The sequence below is a fragment of the Sus scrofa genome, chromosome 13 (genome assembly GCF_000003025.6).
Source record: "Sus scrofa isolate TJ Tabasco breed Duroc chromosome 13, Sscrofa11.1, whole genome shotgun sequence".
NCBI classification, from domain to species: domain Eukaryota; kingdom Metazoa; phylum Chordata; class Mammalia; order Artiodactyla; family Suidae; genus Sus; species Sus scrofa.
The window spans coordinates 82,796,362-82,819,291 of record NC_010455.5 but is presented as its reverse complement, the minus strand read 5'-3'; the positions used below and the strand labels follow the sequence as shown (position 1 = coordinate 82,819,291).

Here is a 22,930-nt window from a genome sequence, read left to right as displayed (position 1 = left end):
AGAGGGCTCTGTAAACCATCATGAGGACATATGCTCACTGAGATGCAAAGCCAACTGGAGGGTTTTAAAAGAGGAGGATTACTCCGCAAAGCAGGATCACTCTGACGGCTGTGTGATGGTGGATAAAACAGTGCTGTCCAGTAGGATAATGTAAGTCATGTAATTTCAGATCTTCTAGGGAGTTCCCATTTTGGCTCAGCAGGTCACAAACCTGACTAGTATCCATGAGGACGCAGGTTTGATCCCTGGCCTTGCTCAGTGGGTTAAGGATCCGGCGCTGCTGTGAGCTGTGGTTGTAGGTTGCAGATGCCGCTCATATCTGCTGTTACTGTGGCTGTGGCATAGGCTGGCAGCTGTAGCTCTGATTCGACCCCTTGGCTGGGAACTACCATAGCCTAGGAGTTTCCATTGTGGCTCAGCAGGTTAAGGACTCGACATTGACTCTGTGAGGTTGGGAGTTTGATTCCTGGCCTTAGTGGGTTAAGTTAAGGATCCAGCATTGCTGTAAACTGCAGCATAGGTCGCAGATGAGGCTCAGATCCATTGTTGCCGTGGCTGTGGCGTAGGCTGGCAGCGGCATCTCCAGTTTGATCCCTGGCCCAGGAACTTCCACATGCTGCAGGCGCAGCTGTAAAAAGAGAAAAAAAAAAAAAATATATATATATATATATATTTATATGTATATACACACATATATATAATACACACACACACATATATATAAGCAAATTTTAAATGACGTTATACAGATTTTAGGTTCTTAGCCTTCAAAAATCTGTATTTTACTTTTACATCACATCTCAATTTAGACGTTAAATTTTCAGCAACAGAGGTGAAATGTAGTTTAACCGAAACAATAATGTTTTTGAAAAATGTTTTATACTGCTTCAGTTTTAAATTTTAAATTAATTAAAATTAAATACATTTAAGAAATTTGGTCCTCAGTCACATAAGCTCCATTTCAGGTACTTACTAACTGCTGCGTCTAGTGACTACCGTGTTGTAAAGCTTGGGAGTGGAATTGTGGGGTGAGGTGGCCTAAGGCAGGACAGGTGGATGAATCAGGAAGACACTGCAGTTCAAGCCAGAGATGGTAACTTGGATGGAGTGGTAGCAGTAGAGTGAATGAGAAGTGCTTACATTCAAGATAAGTTTTATTTTTTTTGTCTTTTTTTTTTTTTTTTTTTTTTTTGTCTTTTGTCTTTTGTCTTTTTAGGGCTGCACCCAGGGCACATGGAGGTTCCCAGGCTAGGGATCTAATTGGAGCTGTAGCCACCGGCCTACACCAGAGCCACAGCAATGAGGGATCCGAGCCGCATCTGCAACCTACACCACAGCTCACGGCAACGCCGGACCGTTAACCCACTGAGCAAGGGCAGGGACCGAACCCGCAACCTCATGGTTCCTAGTTGGATTCGTTGACCACTGCGCCACGACGGGAACTCCGAGATACTTCTTAAACATCAAAATGGAGATATTCAAACTATCAGTTGGATATATGAATCTGAAGTTCAGGAGAGAGGTTTAATCTGGAGAAATACGCATGGGAGCGCTCAGATGACCTGGTGAGGAAGAGTTGACAGAGATGAGCTGGAGGAGGATCCAGCAACCAGGACTGAGAAGGAGAGGTGAGTGAGTTGGGAGGAAAACCAAGAGAGAGGTTTAGAGGCCAAGTGAAGAGTATTTGAAAGGAAGGTATGGTTTTTAAAAGTGTCACACGTGGCTGGTAGTTTAAGTTGAGAACTGAGAATTGGGTTTAGCAACATGGAGATGATCTTGGCAAGAGCTATTTCGGTGAAGTTGGGGTGGGGTGGGAATGAGAGTGGGTTAAAGAAAACAGTGGAGAAGTGGAGACAGCAGATGTTGACAGATTTTGTGAGTTTTGATGTCATGGGCAACAGAAATGAGTTCGTAGCTGGAGAGTGTGGTTCAGGGAAGTTTTTTTTTTTTTAAGATGAAAGAAGTAGGAGTTCTTGCTGTGGCTCAGCGGAAATGAATCTGACTAGCATCCATGAGGATGCAGGTTTGATACCTGGCCTTGCTCAGTGGGTTAAGGATCCAGTGTCACCATGAGCTGTGGTCACAGAGGTGGCTCGGATCCCGAGTTGCTGTGGCTGTGGCCTAGGCCAGCAGCTACAAGCTCTGATTTGACCCCTAGCCTGGAAACTTCCTTATGCCTTGGGTGCGGCCCTAGAAGAAGAAGAAAAAAAAAGACAAGATGAAAGAAATAATGTGTGTTTATATGCTGATGAGAATGATCCAGCAGAGGGGGAAAGATTGTGATGATGTAGGAGGCTTTGAAAGAGAGAGTAGCTGGAGGGATGTAATTTAGACAAATACATGATTGCCCATTTATAAAATAGTGTTTTTTTTTTTTTTTTTTTTTTTTTTTTTTTTTTTTTTGCTTTACCCACAGCATATAGAAGTTCCAGGGCCAGGGATCAAATCCAAGCCACAGCTTCAACCTAAGCCACAGCTGTGGCAGTACCAGGTCCTTAGCCCACTGTGCCACAGTGGGAACTCCTTTAAATAAATTTTAAAAGTAGGTAATAGAAGTAACAGAAGAAGAAAAGCAGGAGGATTGTATAATCTATAATTAATGTTTTACTAATAAGTATGAAATTGCCTTGGTCACTTTTCTCCATTTTTTTAAAAAATTAAGGCATAATTTACAGGTAGTGAAATTAACCCTTTTTAGCCTAGAGTTCCTAGAGTTCTTTGGGTTTGACAAACACATATACTACCACAGTGTAAGTCATTTTAAAACTTTTATTTAGTGCTATAGGTTTAGATTGTCCTGTGAGGTTTGGACCCTGTATATATGGGATATACACTACTTCTGATTTGAGGTATTTATAAACCCATAAAGTAAGGATATTCTTTCCTATAATAAATTACTAATTTGGTTTTTCTAGGAGGAAGTGATATAGGCTTGGGTGACGGAGATTTTTCCCCAAAGTCATTTCAGGCCAAAAAAAATTTTTCCCCCCAGCATGTCAGGGCTGTGAAAAATAACTTACAGTGACATCATGTAGACAGTTATTTGACTGAACTTTTCATTTTAATTGGACATACTGAAGGTGACTAACTATACCTGGAAACTGACCCCCCCAAAAAAAGGAATTATGTGTGTGAAAGAAACCTTTGGTGTCAGGACAATTCTAATGGAAAACAGAGATTCCAATTACTAAAGAAATTCAAATCGATTTTGAGCCAAAATTTTGTGCCTGTGCCAAGATTTGGCATAGATTTTTTTTTTTTAATAAGCTTTTTTTTTTTTTTTTTTTTTTTTTGTCTTTTTGCTATTCCTTTGGGCCGCTCCTGTGGCATATGGAGGTTCCCAGGCTAGGGGTCGAATCGGAGCTGTAGCCCCTGTGGCCTACGCCAGAGCCACAGCAACGTGGGATCCGAGCCACGTCTGCAACTTACACCACAGCTCACGGCAACGCCGGATCGTTAACCCACTGAGCAAGGCCAGGGACTGAGCCCGCAACCTCATGGTTCCTAGTTGGATTCGTTAACCACTGCGCCACGACAGGAACTTCCTGGCATAGGTTTTTAGCTTTTTTTTCTAGCCCTTTTCCTAGGTGATTGATCTCATTAGTTAAATCAGGGAATTGCCAGGACTAAAATCCAGGCAGGTCTTTAAATTTTTGTTTTTAATAAATACATCAAGTGCCAGGCATTTGCTTCTGGACAGTGTTAGGACCCATGTTGCCAAGGAGCTATGAATTAAGGCCAGATACTTAGGAAAAATTGTTAAGACTTGGTTTGGTTTACTTCTAATGTGGCTGAAATTTCAGGAGACTAGGTGTTTATAAACTATTTAAATGACCCTTTAGAGTCCAAAAAATTATACTTCTGCTGCTGAACCCAGTCAATTTGATGAAAGTAAATTATGTCTAAATCCATGGCTTTTATTTCTAGGTATTATTACAATTGTTGAATTCCCAAAGGGGCCCCTTTAATTGTTTCTAAAGCAGACATTTTTACTAATCATAAATCACAGATCATTTATAGATCTTCAGTTTGTTTCAGCAACTGTGGCTGATTCCCTCTCACTTTTTTCTTCAGTATGGCGATAGCTTTTTACATGATAAAACTAGTGCATGCATGTTCATTACACTTTTAATAATAAAAAAGTATAGGACTTTCGTTGTGGTGCAGCTGAAATGAGTCCAACCAGTATCCATGAGGATGTGGGTTTGATCCCTGGCCTCGCTCAATGGATCAGGGATCCGGTGTTGCAGTGATCTGTGGTGTAGGTAGCAGACGCGGCTCAGATCTGGCGTTGCTTAAGCTTTGCCGTAAGCTGGCAGCTGTAGCTCACATTTGATCCCTGGCCTAGGAACTTCCATATGTGGCACATGCAACCCATAAAAGAAAAAAAAAAAAAGTGTAAAACAAGTAGAACATTTCTCCATTCTGCTCATCCAGAGCTAACCTCTATTACATTTATTGTTTATCTTGCCGAACTCTTTATGCATGTGTAAACTTGGGTGTATATGTAGTTTTTAAGGTTAATGGAGTCATATTAATCCTACTTTATTACAGTGGGCACATTTTTCCATGGCAGTACATCCTTGTCTTTTTTTAGGGGCTCGATAATATTCTGTCATATACATGTATACCAAAGACGTTTAAAGGTTTAACTTGTTTCCAAGGTTTCGCTTTATTTTATCCACAGTACTGCAATCCTAGGACATGTGTAACTGTTCTTAGCTACTTGGTTTATTAGGATGCATATCCAGCAAAGGAATTGCTGGTCAGGGGGTAGGGCCATTTTTAACTATGACGTTGTTGGAGAGGCCAGGGGTCAGCTTGCCACTTGGGCAACAGAAGACAGTTGAAAGGATATTTGTTGGGGTGGGAAGAGGCTTTAAAATTTGTAATTGTTTTTAAAGGACTTACCTAAAATTTTCTTCTCTAACACGCAATCCCATAACTCCTCTCTAAATAAATACACTGTTGGACCGCCTTCCAAAAAGGCTCCCCAGGAGATGTGTCCTTGAGCGCAGTGGACAGTTCATTTGCCCTGAGGATCTGTAGCACTTAGCATTACTGCTTGACATATACTAGGTACCAAGCAGATGTTTTTTCCTTTTTTTCTTTTTAGAGCCACACCTGTGGTATATGGAAGTTCCCAGGCTAGGGGTTGAATTGGAGCTACAGCTGCCAGCCTACACCACAGCCACAGCAACACAGGTGTCTGTGACCTACACCACAGTTCATGGCAACACCAGATCCTTAACCCAATGAGCACGGCAAGGGATCGGACCCATGTCCTCATGGATACTAGTTGGATTCCTAACCCACTGCATCAAAACGGGAACTCCCTCAAACTTCTTAATCTTTATCAATCTGGTACATTAAAACGTTTCTTTTTTTAAAAAGTGTTAATTTTGTACTATTAAAATTAAGCATTGCTTCCTGTGTGAATTTGTTCACCACATCTGAGATTTGTCTTAAGTGTGTTAGGTCTTCTGCTATTTAGAAGATATTTATTTTTCGGTAGTCAAATCTGTTGATCTGTTTTCTAAATTCTGTAACATGCTTAGAAGGGCCTTTATCCCAGATTATGTTTTTTAAAATTATGTTTTCTGGAGTTCCCGTCGTGGCGCAGTGGTTAACGAATCCGAATAGGAACCATGAGGTTGCAGGTTCGATCCCTGGCCTTGCTCAGTGGGTTAAGGATTTGGTGTTGCTATGATCTGTGGTGTAAGTCACAGATGCGACTTGGATCTGGCGTTGCTGTGGCTCTGGTGTAGGCTGGCAGCTGTAGCTCCAATTAGACCCCTAGCCTAGGAACCTCCATGTGCCACCCATGTGGCCATAAAAAGACAAAAGACCAAAATAATAAAATAAATAAATAAATAAATAAAATTATATTTCTAATACTTCTATGGATTAATGTATTTAAATATTTTCTGTTTCTGGGATTTATTTTTGTGCAAAATGAGAAATCGAAATCTAAGGTTTCTTTTATCTCAGTGGACAATTTCTTGTCTTAACATTTCTTAAGTAATCTACCCTTCCTCCATTCATTTGAAATGCTGCTTTTACCGTACATAGAATTTTCATAAGTAAATAGAGTAGTTTTTGGACTTTAATTTCTGTTTTGACAGTTTCTTTGCATCTTAGCCAATGTCATATGATTTCAGTCCCTTTAGCTATGTAATAATTGTGAAATCTGGGAGCCCAAAGTTCCTCTCTTCCCCATTATGCCTTTTTTTTTTCAAAATTTTCTTGGCTGTTCTTGATCTTTATTCGTCCAAATACACTTTAGATTCAACTTGTCGGACTTATTAACATCCCTCTAAATTCCTTGGTATTAACTGGCGTGACCAATCTGACTTTAATGATATTTTTCTTTTTGCTTTTCTCTAAGTTTTATATTCTTAATTTTCCTTGACTGTTAGGTTTCAAATTAGGGTTAATCTGTTCCATAACCTTTTTTTGGTATTTTTCTTGCTTTACTTTTTTCTGCATGTTTTTGACTTTTGTTTCTAACATAGTATATCATAGATGATCTTACTATAAACATTCAGCAGCATTAAAAGTCATTTTAAAAAACCATTTGCGAGCCAGACTCTTTTAGGACTGGGTTCTTCTCACATGGATATATGGGGTGTTCCTTTTCTGCTCAGGAATGAGTTTATGACACATGTCTGTCAATTACAGAGCTCTCCTAGACTCATAGATTAGTATTTTCCAGCTAAGTGGATTTTTAAACAGATGAATAACCATATTTGGGGAGTTGTGATAATAACCTTACTCTTTAGCAATTGATAAGATATGCATGTAAATCAGTTGCAGTTACAGAGTATGGAAACTATTTGACAATACCAGTTATATCATGTTTTAAAAACAGTAAACAAAGGACCTACGGTTTAAATTTGTTTCAGACTCAGTATTTATGACACCTCTTAAAAAATAACAAAAGAGGAGTTCCCATCGTGGCTCAGTGGTTAACGAATCCGACTAGGAAACATGAGGTTGCGGGTTCAATCCCTGGCCTCGCTTAGTGGATTAAGGATCCAGCATTGCCGTGAGCTGTGGTGTAGGTCACAGATTCAACTTGGATCCCGTGTTGCTGTGGCTGTGGTGTAGGCCAGTGGCTACAGCTCCGATTCGACCCCTAGCCTGGGAACCTCCATATGCCGAGGGAGTGGGCCAAGAAATGGCAAAAAGACAAAAAAAAAAAAAAAAAAGAGTTTAGGCAACCTTACAGGAAGTTTGGCATCCAGATTAGGAAAGGTAACAGCTCCAATCTGTGCAAATCAAGCAGTTTTTATTGTTTCATGCACCTCTTTGGTGCCAGGGACTAGAGCAGATGTCAGTCTGCAAAGCTGAAATGTAGCTTACGAATAGTAGAATGACAGGTAAGTAACAGTAGGCTTTATGAAAATCCAGAAGAAGGGCATCCAAGACCTAGACTCTTGAGGCTGGAGACACCTTATTTAAGGAGGAGGTGACGCAGAGAGCAGAAGCTTTGGAGGTGGAGCTTTGGCCCTTTACTGCCTGGGAGACCTTGTACAGATTAGTTAGCCTCACTCTGTCTTCATTTCTTCATGTGTTAGAGTCAGTAATAATATACTCCCCACTGTCATTTTAAGCACTGAGATGATATATACATATATGGGACGCCTCTGGAGCGAATTCTAGTATGTAGTAATTGCTCAGAAAACGGTATGCAGTAAAAGTGCTGCAAGGCAGGAGTTGTCCCAGCGGAGAGAGACTTCCCAGCAGAAGGAAGGGTATGCACCAAAGCTGGAGTGGTTGAGCGGGGGCCTTTCTGGAACTGCAGAGTATCTAATCTGATTGGAGTAGAGGGTGCACGAGGACGGAGTAGCTGATGATGAAACTGGGAAGGGAGGAGGCAGGGGTGAGATCTCCACAAGAAAGCTTTGTGCCATGTTGAGGAGCCTGAGAGGCATTTAGGAGGGGCTAGGGCATCTCTGAAGGCCTTCAGTAGGGAGTGTCTAGATCAGTTTTCCCAGTGGAAAGACCGGTTTGTCCCAGATGTGTGGAGGGGCTAGGAAAGCTGTTTGAAGTAAGATATCCAGTTGAGGAAGTGGTGCTCAGCTCTGGCTGCACCTTGGGAACTACCTGGAGAACTTTTACCTGTCTGATGCCCAGGTTCACGCCGTATCAACCGCTCTGGAGGTAAGACCCAGGCACTGGTGGTTTTTTATTGCTTCCCAGATAATTCTGTTATTCAAACCAGATTTGATAAAATTCCAAATTAAACAAGTGCTGGCAACATAAAGGAAAGAGGGAGAGGAGATAACAAGTAGGACATGATGGTCATTTGAATGAGGTTTCTGGATTGGGTCACTGGGTGCGTGGTGATCCTGAACCAAGACTGAAGGAGAAGCAGATTTGGGTTCTAGGCCTTGCTGAGTGAGCATGAGGAAGGTAAAGAATTTGACTTTGAAATGTGGAATTTGAGGGGAAATGATCCCTGACAAAAGGGCAAAGGAAAGCAGAAGGAAAGGAGCTAATGGCACAGTGGAAAGCTCAGGAGACAGAGTAAATAACTGATGAGTGAGCTCCCTGAGGAGGCATGAATGAATTGACTTTGTGTGAGAATTTCTACTCAGAAATAACTAAAAACATATGAGGGTGCAGATAAGTCCACAGGTTGAGGATGAGTAGCTGTAAGTGAGCCTGGTGGTCTGAGTTCCTTACTGCCAAAGATCTGCTGAGAGGAGATAAGAGATGGGCATTCAGGAGTTGGCAAGCTTTAGAAGTGGTAAGGAAGGAAGCCACCTGAGGAGCCATGTGTCTTTCTGGTCCTGCTCTTAAATGTTGGTTTTTTCCCCAGAGTTTCAATATTGACTCTCACAAACTTCCTGTGTGATCTCCTTTATTACATTAGATGACAGTTATAAGAGAAACATTGATAGACTGTTAAGGAGGAGTTAAGTAGTTGATATTGTAAGTTGGCAAATTATTGATTGGGTTTTTGCTTTAGAGGATAGCACTTTGCTGCCTTAATTTGAAATGTAAATTGTTTAAATCCCTTGGTAATACTCTATAGCCCCCATAGTTTTCACCATCAGTAATTAGGTGGCACCACATTTAATTTCTCAACTATAATAAAACTTTAAAAAACTCAGCTCAAACATTTTGAAAACATGTTAACTTTTAGTATAAATTTTTATAGTATACTATAAAGAAATTCTAATAGAAATCTATTTCGTATCATATAGTATACTTCCTGCATTTTGTTGTTGTTGTTGTTCTGTGATTTCTAATAAAGATCTAAGTGGAATTCTCAACTGATATAAACTCTCTTAAGTATTTTTCCCTTTAAAAAAACAACTAAAAGAACTGTGGTTGTCAAATAGACTGAACTATTTCATTTACAAGTTTGCTGTTCAGTGGAACTAACTGTATTCACTACAACAAAGAAATAGTTACTCTGGCTTTTCACTATGGCTTCTTGTTCCTAACTTCCTTATTAAGATAATTACACATTGCTTAAGCAAAGCTGAAGTTAGGACCATGCATGTATAGATACATAGAAAGTGGCCTTGATATTGCAGAACATTAACCTAGAGTTTTGCTCTCATTTCAGGTAATATTTCATTTGTTGCATTTCCAGTTTCCAGCACCAACTCACCAACAAAGATTTTACCAAAAACCTTAGGACCAATAAATGTGAATGTTGGACCCCAAATGGTAAGAAAATCATCAAATTTTAGGACTTAAAAGTTTGCTTAGGTAAGACTAATTCAAAGGATACTTGTACTAAAGATGCTTGGTCACATATTCCAGTTAATTTCTTTCATTAGTCATTTCTTTTTTGAAGTTTTCTTTCTATCTGAATGTAACTGACTAGTCTTGAGAAAAAGAAAAGCATTGTGCTCCTCGGTGTTTAATTTTCACGTATTTGAATCTGGTTTCTGAATGTGTCATATTAAGGTTTTTGGTTCTTAAATGAGGCTTCTTTTGTTTTCAGTTGTTTAGTTAAATTGATTTGAAATCTATTATGGTTTATGTTCTCCTTTTTTCTTTTTCTTGTAAAACAGCTTTTACTGCACTAAGCCGTGTACACTCATATAGATTGATTATGACCCAACAGTTAATCCATATCTGGAGCTACTAATTTGAAACGCTTTGATTAAAGGACATTTGAGAATAAACAGCTCACCAATTCATTTTAATCTTTAGAAGTAGAAATAGTGGAAAATAGCTGTTTCTCTGAAGGTATCCCATTAATTATGCTAAAGCTTAAGGTATATAGAATTTTTTTTTTTTTTTTTTGGTCTTTTTGCCATTTCTTGGGCCACTCCCACAGCATATGGAGGTTCCCAGGCTAGGGGTCGAATCGGAGCTGTAGCCGCCGGCCTACGCCAGAGCCACAGCAACACGGGATCCAAGCGGAGTCTGCAACCTACACACAGCTCACGGCAACACTGGATCTTTAACCCACTGAGCAAGCCCAGGGGTCGAACCGCAACCTCATGGTTCCTATTCGGATTCGTTAACCACTGAGCCATGATGGGAGCTCCATCAAAGTATGTAGAACTTTTAAGAAAGCATTATTTAGGGAGTTCCCATTGTAGCTCAGCAGTCACAAATCCAGCTAGCATCCCTGAGGACATGGGTTCAATCCCCGGCCTCGCTTAGTGGGGTAAGGATCTGGTGGTGCCGTGTGGTATAGGTTGCAGATGTGGCTCAGATCCTATGTTGCTGTGGCTGTGATGTAGGCCGGCTGCTATAGCTCCGATTCAATTCCTAGCCTGGAAACTTCCATATGGTGCAGGCACGGCCCTAAAAAGACAAAAAATAAATAAAAATTCAAAAGAAAGCATTATTTAGGAGTTCCCGTTGTGGCACAGTGGTTAACGAATCTGACTAGGAACCATGAGGTCGCGGGTTCGGTTCCTGCCCTTGCTCCATGGGTTAACAATCCGGTGTTGCCGTGAGCTGTGGTGTAGGTTGCAGACGTGGCTTGGATCCTGCGTTGCTGTGGCTCTGGCGTAGGCCGGTGGCTACAGCTCCGATTAGACCCCCTAGCCTGGGAACCTCCATATGCCGCGGAAGCGGCCCAAGAAATAGCAAAAAGACAAAAAAAAAAAAAAAGAAAGCATTATTTATGGACAAAGTTGCGTAGAGCTAATCTAAAAACTATACCTAATTTAAATGGCCTCAACCATCTCTAGCAAAAATATGTAAACATCTGAACAATAATTCTTCCTTGTCGGTGCTTACATCTTATCTACAGAGCAATAAGTATAAATTTTTATTTGTAATGTACTGTACCATGGACTACATTAAATGCAAAATTATTTAGACAGAAATTGCTTTTTACATTCTTTGTGGCTTCGGAAAGTCTTTAGGATCTTAAGACATTCTAGACATGACATTTTTCTGGATCCCTTGGGGAGAGTTAATCATCTGCAGAATCTAAGCTAAAGTTGTTGCACAATACTATAGCTATGTAAAGAATGTAATCTAGCTCTAAGCCTCATAGAAACTTAAGCCCAGGTGAGTACCCCCATTTCAAGGTAGTTCAGGGTATATTTTTGAGCACTTGATAAGCATCTCCCCTTCACCAGCCACTATAGTGGGTGCAAATGAGAGTGCATAGCTGACTTGAAAGTCAGTATTTTGAAATGTGAATTATATGAATATCAAAATTAAACAAACGTACCTGAACTTTCATGAGTTTGGCCCTTAAAGTGCTCCTCTGTCTTGAGAGACCATTTCCTCTTGGTATTTTAGCAATGCTGCTATGGCTCAAATTTGTGGGGGGTTTTGTTTATTTTTTTAAATTTTATTGAAGTATAGTTGATTTACAGTATTTGTTAATTTCTGCTCTATAGGGTAGTGATTCAGTTATGCATACATATATATGTCATCATTCGTCGTATATCATTCTTTGTCATATTCTTGTCATTTGTGGGGTTTTTTTTTTTTTTTTTTTTGTCTTTAGGGCTGCATCCGTAGCATATGGAGGTTCCCAGGCTAGGGGTCCAACTGGAGCTACAACTGCCGGCCTATACCACAGCTGCAGCAATGCCAGATCCGGGCTGTGTTTGCGACCTACACCACAGTTCATGGCAACGCCGTATTTTTGACCCACTGAGCGAGGCCAGGGATCGAACCCGCAACCTCACGGTTCCTAGTTGAATTCATTTCTGCTGTGCCACGACGGGAACTCCCATTGTGGTTTATCATAGGAGATTGAATACAGTTCCCTGTGCTATATAGTAGGACTTTGTTGTTTATCCATGCTTTGGCTCAAGTTTGATTTCCTCTTTTGGAAATGTAATTTTTCTTCCGATTGTCAGTTTGAACTAGTGTACATTTAAGCCTTTACACACTTCAGTTGTGACAATAAGTGATCATGTGTGTTCCTAATTTCTGCACACCTGAGAATCAGCAAAGCAAAAGTTGGAAGAAGAGATTTGAGGCTCTCCTTTAAAACAGGCCAGCCCAAGGCCTTCATTTGTCTCCCTATTTCTGAGTAGCTTTTTGCAGTTCTGAGTCTCTTCCACGTATCAGAATTTTCTTTTTGATTTCCTGATTTGTTGTAGTTTGATTTCCTAATATATTGTAGAACCGCAATGAAAGCATTTCTCTCTTCTTCTCTTACTTGTCTCTTTTAAACATTTTCCCCTCACCTTCAATCTCTCATCCATGATTTTTAAAAAAAATTGTTAGAAAATTCTTAAACAAAACCTCACCTGTTTGCTTCTTACATTTGTCCTTCTCTGCTTACCCTTTAAATTTTCCGTGTCTCTTTGGAAGCCTAATCTTAACGGTAGAAGTTTCTTTTCTTTTCTTGTTTTTTTTTTGTTTGTTTGTTTTTTGCCTTTTTAGGGCAGTACCCATGGCATATGGAGGTTCCCAGGCTAGGGCTGAAATTGGAGCTGTAGCTGCTGGCCTACATCAGAGCCACAGCAACGCCAGATCCGAGCTGCATCTGTGACCTATACCACAGCTCACGGCAACGCCAGATTCTTAACCCACTGAGAAAGACCAGGGATCAAACCTGCATCCTCGTGGATGCTAGTCAGATTTGTTTCCACTGAGCCATGACCAGAATTCCATAATGGTAGAAATTTCAAAAGGCCTCATTAAAAAAAGGTGTTTCCTGTGTTTATAGAAACTAGCAGTAACTGTTTTAGTTTGGGATACTTACCATTTTCTTAAGAGGATCTGGTTTTCTCTATGTAAGATAATCTCATGCTTGTCTTTATTTTAACATGGTTTAAAAATTGAGTATTTCTTACGGTGAAACAAAAATTTTGTCAAACAGTGAAATCCTCTAAAGTAACATTTTATAATTATATAGAGTCTTTCTTTTCAGAATATAGATGCTCTGTTGGCTTTTCTTGTTGTATAGATGGCAGTAGCACATAAAATATCTTGATTGAGGACAGAAAATCTCCAGAATGAGGTTCAGTTGCTCTATGATTTTCGTAGGCCAACTGTAATCAATTGTCAAAGAAATATATGATTACATTTAAATTAAGGATGTGTGGGGTATTTTTGTGGGGAGGTGGAGAAGAATATACAGTTTAAAATGTTCATTTTTCTTATCCGATCAACTGAATATTACTTTAATTTGGGATTTCAAAATTAAGGTTCATTTTTTATAAATGTGTGTTACTTATCACCTATATGCACTACTTTTCCAGTGTTCACTGGTTGATCAAGTTGTGTTGACTTTCCTTGGGTTTTGTTTCTTTTAAAATTTTTTTTTGGCTGCACTTGAGGATCCAACTGCACCACAGTGGTGACCTGAGCCATGGCAGTGATGATGAATCCTTAACCACCAGGCCATAGGGAACTCCTGGTTTTGTTTCTTAAAGCTATTGCTATCCTAGCTTTTTTTTTTTTTTTTTTTTTCTTTTCTTTTTGGCCGCCCCCGAGACATATGGAAGTGCCCAGACACGGATCGAATCTCAGCCCGAGCTAAGACCCACGCCACAGCTGTGGCAATGCTGGATCCTTAACCCACTGTGTTGGCCTGGGGATCAAACCTGCATCTCTGCAGAGACAAGCCAGATCATTAACCCATTGTGCCACAGCAGGAACTCCTGTCATGGTCGTAGTTTAAGAACTCATTGCAGGAGTTCCCATCGTGGCACAGCAGAAACGAATCTGACTAGGAACCATGAGGTTGCAGGTTCAAACCCTGGCTCCACTCAGTGGGTTAAGGATCCGGTGTTGCTGTGAGCTGTGGTTTAGGTCGCAGTCATGGCTCAGATCCCAAGTTGCTGTGGCCGTGGCATAGGTCGGCAGCTGTAGCTCTGATTCAAGCCCTAGCCTGGGAGCCTCCATATGCCCCAGATGTGGCCCTAAAAGACAAAAAATATATATGTTGTCAGTTGACAACTTAATCCTTCCAAATTGCTGTTCACGTGCTGAAACCTACCTTGTGATTTCATATCAGTATTCAGGGTACTGTGCTTAGCTTAGGATATAAGTGAGTCAAAGGGATTGCTTGTGTTTGAGATGCTTGATATTAAGTACATTTTAGACTGTAAGGTTTCCTCCTTGTGTGTAGGTAAGCATCAGCATTATTTTCTCCCTGTAGGCTTTTCTTAACAACTGTGAATATTGTTTTCTTTGTCCTGCCTTACAGATTATAAGCACACCACAGAGACTAACCAGTTCAGGAAGTGTTCTGATTGGGAGTCCATATACCCCTGCGCCAGCAATGGTTACTCAGACACACATAGCAGAAGCTACTGGCTGGGTCCCTGGGTAAGCCTTTTGCTGCAGATTACCATGTTTAAAAGCATTTTTTTTTTTTAAGTTATAATCTTTTTTTCTATCTTCTGTTCTTTTTTTATGTTCTTAAAAGTATCTTTCCTTTAAAATCACCCATTTTATTTTACTTTATATCTTAGATGTAAATCAGCTCTGGAGCAAGCATTTTTTATTTTTTTATTTTAAATTTAAAAAATTTTTTAAATGACTTTTTATTTTTTCCATTATAGTTGTTTTATGGAGCAACTATTTTTAAACAGAAAAATAGTATAATAACTGATTGTAACTGAATCTTCTGACTTTCTTCAACTCTGGAGGAAGACTGCTTTTCATGATTATGACATTTAGCTGCTTTGGGAATGTGAAAAGTACATTTTATATTGTTTTAACAAACTTAAGAAAGGAGTCACACATCGAAGGAGTTGAATATTAAGTTTTATATATATATATATATATATATATATACTCAGAATTTTCCCTCTGCATTCTTATTCCCTTTAAAACTGGAAAAGGAAATAGGAAAAGGAGGCCAAATACATTAAAACTTTCATTGAGTTTTATTTTAATTCTTTTCTTTTTTTTATTTCCCCAATATGTTATTTTTTTTCCACTTTTGTTTCTCTTGATTCTTTTTTTTTTTTTTTTTGTCTTTTTGTCTTTTGTTGTTGTTGTTGCTATTTCTTGGGCCGCTCCTGCGGCATATGGAGGTTCCCAGGCTAGGGATCTAATCGGAGCTGTAGCCCCCCCGCCTACGCCAGAGCCACAGCAACGTGGGATCCGAGCTGAGTCTGCAACCTACACCACAGCTCACGGCAACGCCGGATCGTTAACCCACTGAGCAAGGGCAGGGACCGAACCCGCAACCTCATGGTTCCTAGTCAGATTCGTTTACCACTGCGCCACGACGGGAACTCCCTCTCTTTATTCTTTTTAATCACTGGCAGTTAATTCAGTATTCCTTCTGTGTTACTGATTTGCCACTTTGAGTATCAAGTCTGTACATGTTTCATCTTTATCTGTAAAATCCCTTTACCTGATCTTTCTCTACTCCTTATCACTTTAGCATCTCATCCTTCCGTAAAAGGAAAAGAAATAATAAAATAAATGACCCAAAACTTCATTTCCTCACTTTAGAAGTTCTTTCCAGAGTGGCATCCGTGCTGTGGTTCTATCATTGACTTAACACTTGTGAGTTCTAGCAAGCAGACAGGAAGTCTTAGCTACGAATCTCCTTGCTTCAAGGATATTGAAGAAATGAATCAAATAACAATGCTGGAAGTGCTTTAAGACACACATACACAACAGAGAAGGGTTTCATATATATACATACTTTTCCAATAAAATGAAGTGACAGAATCACCTCTAATTCCGTGGCCCTTATTCAGTCCTTAACAACATTCTCATGTAGATCTAAAATTTTTTTCATACGTGAAAACCAAGCTTACGCCAGTAGTGTTGGCCCACTCTTGAGATGACCAGAGTTTGGCTATTTTTGGCACCAGCTGTGCTTTATTTTGGGGGTAGTGTAATTTTCTAGTATTTTGATAGTCATCTCAAAGTGATAAAACTTTTCTGTGCCTTCTCCTCTATGAATCTGTAATATATTCCTCTCTAAAGATTCATTGAGCTCATTTCAAAGTACGACTATTATGTTGTGATTTCTTGGTCCAATTGATAAAGTTTTTATTTTATGTACATATCTCTTATATTTGCTAGTTTTGTGTTTGGATATGGAATTAGCCAAGTTATAATCAGGTATTCATTAAATAAAGTTTTTCATGCATATATTCTTTTTATGGTATCTTTTCTTCTTTGCAGTGATAGAAAACGGGCTAGAGAATTTATAGACTCTGACTTTTCAGAAAGGTGAGTACAAGTACAAGTACTTTGTTTAAGAGATGCTACTGCATAGAGAAGGGTTTGGTGCCCAAACTCTAAGTCATGAGATGTTTTTCTTCATATAACTTTAACTTTGTTGAGTTTCTACTATAATTTCATTCCACATTAGTATTCTGCTTCACTCATCATTACGTGAATATATTATATTTGTGTGGTTTCAAAAGATATTCAATGAGGAGACTGGCTGTTGGAAGTATGCCATTTAGTCCCCTCCTTCCTTTTGGGAGTTGGATTTTTCTACCAAAGTTAATATTCCACATTACCTCAACATACCCAAACTTTTTAAAAACAATTTTTATTGCACATACTTAAAGATCCTAGTAAATTCTCATTTCTTTTATTTTTTTGATCAGGTTTTATTGAGATATATACTGCACTAAGTTTAAGGTATACAGCATAATGATTTGTTTTACATATGAAATGATTATCACAGTAAGTTTAGTACCATCTGTCATCTCATATGGGTACAAAATTTAAGAAAATAAAATATTTTGGGAGTTCTCATTGTGGTACAGTGGAAACAAATCTGACTAGGAGCCATGAAGTTGCCGATTCAATCCCTCTCCTTGCTCAGGGGTTACAGATCTGGCATTCCCGTGAACTGTGGTGTAGGCCACAGACTTGGCTCGGATCTGATGTTGCTGTGGCGAAGGCTGGTAGCTGTAGCTCCAATTAGACCCCTAGCCCGGGAACCTCCATATGCTGCGGGTGCATCCCTAAAAAGCAAAAAAAAAAAAAATGTTTTCTTGTGATGAGAACTCTTAAGATTTACTCTCTTAACAAACGTTTGTATATAACGTACAGCTGTGTCAATTTATCATCTGGTCTATTACATCTTCATTCTTTCTTAAATAATACATGGAAGATAGCATAACCTTTCCTTAGGTTATACTGTTAGGATCTTGGCTCTCAGCTCCTGGTGTGCATCAGAATCACCTCTGGTCTGTTGAATAAACTAAAATTGCCTAAGTCAGAAGCTCCAGGATTAAAAATGTTCACCTTAGGGTCATTAATTGAATTTAAGTTCAATATTCCACACAAGCCACTATACTGAATTTCATGGTAATGTCATACTATGTTAAAATAAGACAATCTCAGACCCATTAAATTCTGTAAGATGGATATCATTTTATTTATTTATTTATTTTTTGTCTTTTTGCCTTTTCTAGGGCCGCTCCTGTGGCATATGGCGGTTCCCGGGCTAGGGGTCGAATTGGAGCTATAGCCGCCAGCCTACGCCAGAGCCACAGCAACGTGGGATCCAAGCCGAGTCTTTGACCTACACCACAGCTCATGGCAACGCTGGATCCTTAACCCACTGAGCAAGGCCAGGGATCGAACCCACAACGTCATGGTTCCTAGTCGGATTTGTTAACCACTGAGCCACGACGGGAACTCCTGGATATCATTTTAGATGAGACTTTACCAGTAATACTTCTTTAAATTTAATTTTGGTTGTAAGATTTATGTAATTGCTTTTTTCAACAGTATTTTAGTTTCCTTTCTCCTGTTAAGTCATCTGCTTTCAATACAACAGTTTCTGTCTTCAGTTTCTAGTAGCAGTCTCTGGGTTTTCTGTGCATTGAGAAACTAGATGGCCAGAGGTGTTAGAGTTCAGTCTAAAATAAGAGTGAGTAAGCTCTGGGTGAGGACCTCAGGGCTGTATAAAAAAATGTATGTTTTCTTGCATTGACACCAGCTCTGCTTTAGTTCCTTGGTGGCCTTTGTTCTTACATCTTGGATTGGATCTTAACTGTTTTAAACCGTGTCTGAGGAACTGCTGTATCATGTAGAAAAAGATGACAAGATGGTCTTTTCTCTCTAATGGAAATTCCTTTTTTCCAGCTCATACTGGTTTTTCTTCATGTTTATCCTTGGAAAGGGCAGCAGTACAAGTTTTTAATTGTATGTTTAGCAAGATTTAAGGCCTTATAGTGGAACTATTCATTAGTTATGATTGGTGGTACTTGTGTATTGCAAATAATATAAAAGTAAGTTTTTAAAAATCTTTTAATGATTTTTTTTATTATAGCTAGTTTACAGTGCTCTGTCATTTTTCTACCATACAGCAAGGTGACCCAGTCTCTCTCTCTCTCTCTCTCACACACACACACACACACACACACACACACACACACACACACACACGTATATTCAAAAAATAAGGTTCTTTTTATTCCTTATAAGAGAGAAGACTCTGAAGATCACAAATAAAAGTGCTAGGTTAAATTTGTTGCAACAGCCATTGATTTGACTTTCCCTTTTAGCATTTGATTCAGTGGGCTTTTTTTCTTATGCTTTTTATTCTTTTTTGTTTTTTTAATTTTTATTTATTTAATTATTTATTTTTCCCCAATACATTACATTTTTTTCCTGCTGTACAGCAAGATGACCCAGTTATACATACATGTATACATTCTTTTTACTCACATTATCATGCTCCATCGTAAGTGACCAGACTCTTTTTATTCCTTAATGTAACTTTTCTGTAATAAATCCTATCCCCCCCAACCAAACCACAAAGATTACTACACATGCTTTTCTTTTTCTGTCGTTCTAACAAGTGTTATTTTCCTCCAAATATATGTTTTTCTATAATGCCATGAGAAGTCTTCAGTTCCTTTTTCCCACGTGCTGAACTTCAAAAAGCCAGCTCTCAACCACAAATTAATCTTCTTCATCTCTTCATTGTTTTTGTATGTTGATTTACTATCATACATAGTTCGATATTAGTGTTTCTCAGGGATAAGGAGATGTATATTACATGTGTTTATTTACATATGTATATAGAAAACATCCTCCCACATAGATACATGCATAAGCTTTTCATCCTCATCTTACCACTTGACAGTTCAACTTGAAGTGTGCTTTACACAGCTGTTTCTTCATGGGGTTCATTTGCAAGAGTAGATCAGTTTCCAAAGAAATTGTGTGGGTATGTAAAGGATCCACTGGGGAGTTCTCATTAGTTTTTTCTTTGTGTTCTGATCCATTAGACTTCTTTGCAAAGAGTTTATGGAAGGAGCTGTGAAAGCCCCCTTTCTGGTTTTGCCCAGGGTTTTGTTTTGTTTTTTTTCCCCCTCTTTTTTTAGGGCTGCATCTGTGGCATGTGGAAGTTCCCAGGCTAGGGCTGGAATCAGGGCTGTAGCTGCCAGCCTATGCCACAGCAACACCAGATCCGAGCCACGTCTGCACTCTACACCACAGCTCATGGCAATACTGATCCTTAACCCACTGAGCAGGGCCATGGATCAAACCCACGTGTTCGTGATACTAGTCAGGTTTGTTACGACTGAGTTACAACGGACACTCTTTGCCTGAGGTTTTGATCCTGAAGGTTGTTGGTTCACTTTCACTTTCTCCTTTTGGATAGAATCTTCCTTTGGACAGAATTCTCCTAAATGGGTCTCTTTCTAATAGGGAAGGGACCTATTTGGGACCTTTGTTGGGGGATGAAGGTCCTGCCTATATCACGGGCAGCGGCACTAGCCTACATATATGTCATTTTATTCCTGTCTTAGCTGAATAGGATTTAGCTCAATGGTGTTTCACTTTTCCTCTGTGCTCATATAATCTTAAGATCTTTTTTTCCTGCTGGATTACATTTAAAATCCTTTTATTTCCAATAAACTAATATAATTTAAACTATAGTAAGCTAATACTGACAAAAAATCAATGTAATTAATATCTGCACTGCTTCAGTGATGTTTATGGGATTGTTTATTCAATAAATATTTTGAATATCTGCTAAATGTTGGTATTTTCTAGGCATTAGCAAGAATAATAAACAAGATGGATAAGTCTTGGAGTTCCTGCTGTAGCACAGTGGGTTAAGGATCCAGTGTTGCCACAGCTGTGTGCCACAGATTCAATCCCTGGCCCAGGAGTTTCCATACGCCATGGTTGCAGCCAAAAAAAAAAAAAAAAAGATGGATAAGTCTCTGCCCTTAAAGTGCTTATATTTGGGGTAGGGAGCAATAAGCAAGATAATTTTATATTGTGATAGGTGGTATGTAGGAAACTTAGAAGAGTGGTTTGTAGGGTATTGGAAGGGTGGTGGCTACCTTGGTTGGAAAGGCTTCTCCGAGAAGGGGACATTTGAGTGCAGAGAAGTCAGCCATGTAGATATCCTGGGGAATCCAGGGATTCAAGGTTGAGGAAATGGCAGAGACCTAGCTCCTCATTGAGGGACCAGGTAATACTTGGGGCACAGTGACTTGGAGATAGTGAGAGAGTCAGAGTGAGATGAGGATGGAGAGGTAGGCAGCGGTTGTAGTATGAAAGGCCTTATAGATCATGATAGAGAATTTGGTTTGTATTCTAAACAGGGTTTTAAGCAGGAAAGTGACATGATCTAATTTACCCTGACTGCTGAGGGGGAAATGAACTCTAAGGAGACAAGAGAAGAAGCAGGAAAATCAGAAGGCTGTTGCAGGGGGCAGTGGCCTGACAGTGGAGATGGAGTAAAAAAGGATACATTTTGGAGGTGGAATCAGTAAGATATATTGATAGATTGAATGAAGGGGAGAAAGAAAGAAAGGATGGCTTTATTGACTTTTGTTTTGCAGTAAGAGCTGAGTGGATATTGATGCCTTTTACATTTATTGTAGTTAGGAGTAGGTTTGGGGAGGAACTGAGTTTTATTTAGGACATACAGAGTTTGAGAAGTTGATAAGTTATCTACATGATATCATTAGTGTATAAGTGATATCTAACTTGTTAATTGCCACAAGCCTGGGTGACAAGGAGGGGAGAGAGTATAGATCCATGACTGATCAACATTTCCTGTTCAACAACCCTCCCCCAACAAACACAATGTATATGTACAGGAAAAGTGGGGTTGAGTTGGGTTTTTTATTTTTCTAAATTGTATTACTAAGTTATTTTGCTGATTTAAACATTCTAGTTGACTTATTTTAATGGGAAATGACGTTTTCATTGTGTATTATATATAATTTCTTATTTATTTATTTATTTTTTGCCTTTTTGTCTTTTTTAGGGCCACATATGGAGGTTCCCAGGCTAGGGGTCAAATGAGAGCTGTAGCTGCCGGCCTACACCACAGCCACAGCAATGTGGGATCTGTGACCTACACCACAGCTCACGGCAGTGCTGGATCCTTAACCCACTGAGTGAGGCTATGGATTGAACCCGAATCCTCATGGATGCTAGTCAGGTTCGTTAACCACTGAGCCACAAGGGGAACTCCATAATTTCTTATTTAAATGGAATACATTTATTACAACTTACACCTGGAGTATACTGTTAGACTCTAAAATTAGTTTTATATTACTTTTATAGGTAAATACAAAATATTATGGGAAAATATAAAATGACAGTGGTTGTAGATTCTAGTTATGTCTCTGGAAAGATAAAATACGTTTTCTTTTATTCCTAGGGAACTCTTCTTTAAATACTTCAAATGAAATATGAATATGAAATTAAGAATACTTCAAATGAAATAAAACATAACATGCTTTTCAAACTAAATAGTTTTATTTTCTTAAATATTTAAAAAATTTTCAATTTGGTTTTATTTGGTAAAGAGTGTTTCCTATTGGTTCTTTTTTTTTTGATTCAGGGTCTAAGAGAGGTGATAGTGTTTATATCCTGTGGCCAGATTTTGGTGTTATTTGGGAAGAGGGTCTTGGTGTTTCAGAGAGCTCAGGTTTTTAAAAAAATGTGTAAATTCTACTTAGTTAAGATTTATATAGGAAACTTCTAGTTTGAAATGATGGACTGAATGCCCATTTTTAATCTGCAACTGTAAGATCATATTGAAATTTTTGTGTAAAAAGTAATGAAAGGAGAGTTCCCACTGTAGCACAATGGGGTAATGATCCAGCTTGTCTCTGTGTAGGCACCAGTTTGATCCCCAGCCTGGCGCATTGGGTTAAGGATCTGGCATTGCTACAACTGTGGTGTAGGTCGAAGCTCCACCTCAGTTTTGATCCCTGGCCTGGGAACTTCCATATGCCCTGGGGGCTTCCAAAAAAAGAAAGAAGGAAATCTCTTGAGTTGACATAAAACGTGGTAGAGATTTAGATCTTTCCAAAGATTGGATGATGAAAGGTAGTGTGATTATAATTATATGTGAAAGTACGGAAACCCACCTCTTAGCATATGCGTGAAAGTCAGCATTGGAGATGGAAGCCCTTCTTGCCTACACTGACACTGAGGGACAGAGTTGAGAAATGAAAAAATTAAGAATGAATCGGTGGGGGAAGTAATAAGGGTAATGAAATGAAGACTATCCAAAGAGCATCTGGGCCAGGGGATCTTTCTTAACCCTCTG

The 22,930-nt window shown here is 39.2% G+C and overlaps 1 protein-coding gene across 15 annotated transcripts in view; it reads left to right on the top strand.

The window, feature by feature from the left end:
- The window catches only part of TFDP2 (transcription factor Dp-2), a 185,345-nt gene that overhangs the window by 118,499 nt on the left and 43,916 nt on the right, over window positions 1–22,930 (top strand). For all 15 annotated transcript variants that reach the window (XM_021069559.1, XM_021069563.1, XM_021069566.1 and 12 more), the window contains 3 exons: window positions 9,584–9,687; window positions 14,609–14,730; window positions 16,555–16,602. In XM_021069559.1, coding sequence (XP_020925218.1) covers window positions 9,685–9,687; window positions 14,609–14,730; window positions 16,555–16,602 — 173 coding nt within the window. In that variant the 5' untranslated portion in view covers window positions 9,584–9,684. The remainder of the gene's footprint in view (window positions 1–9,583; window positions 9,688–14,608; window positions 14,731–16,554; window positions 16,603–22,930) is intronic.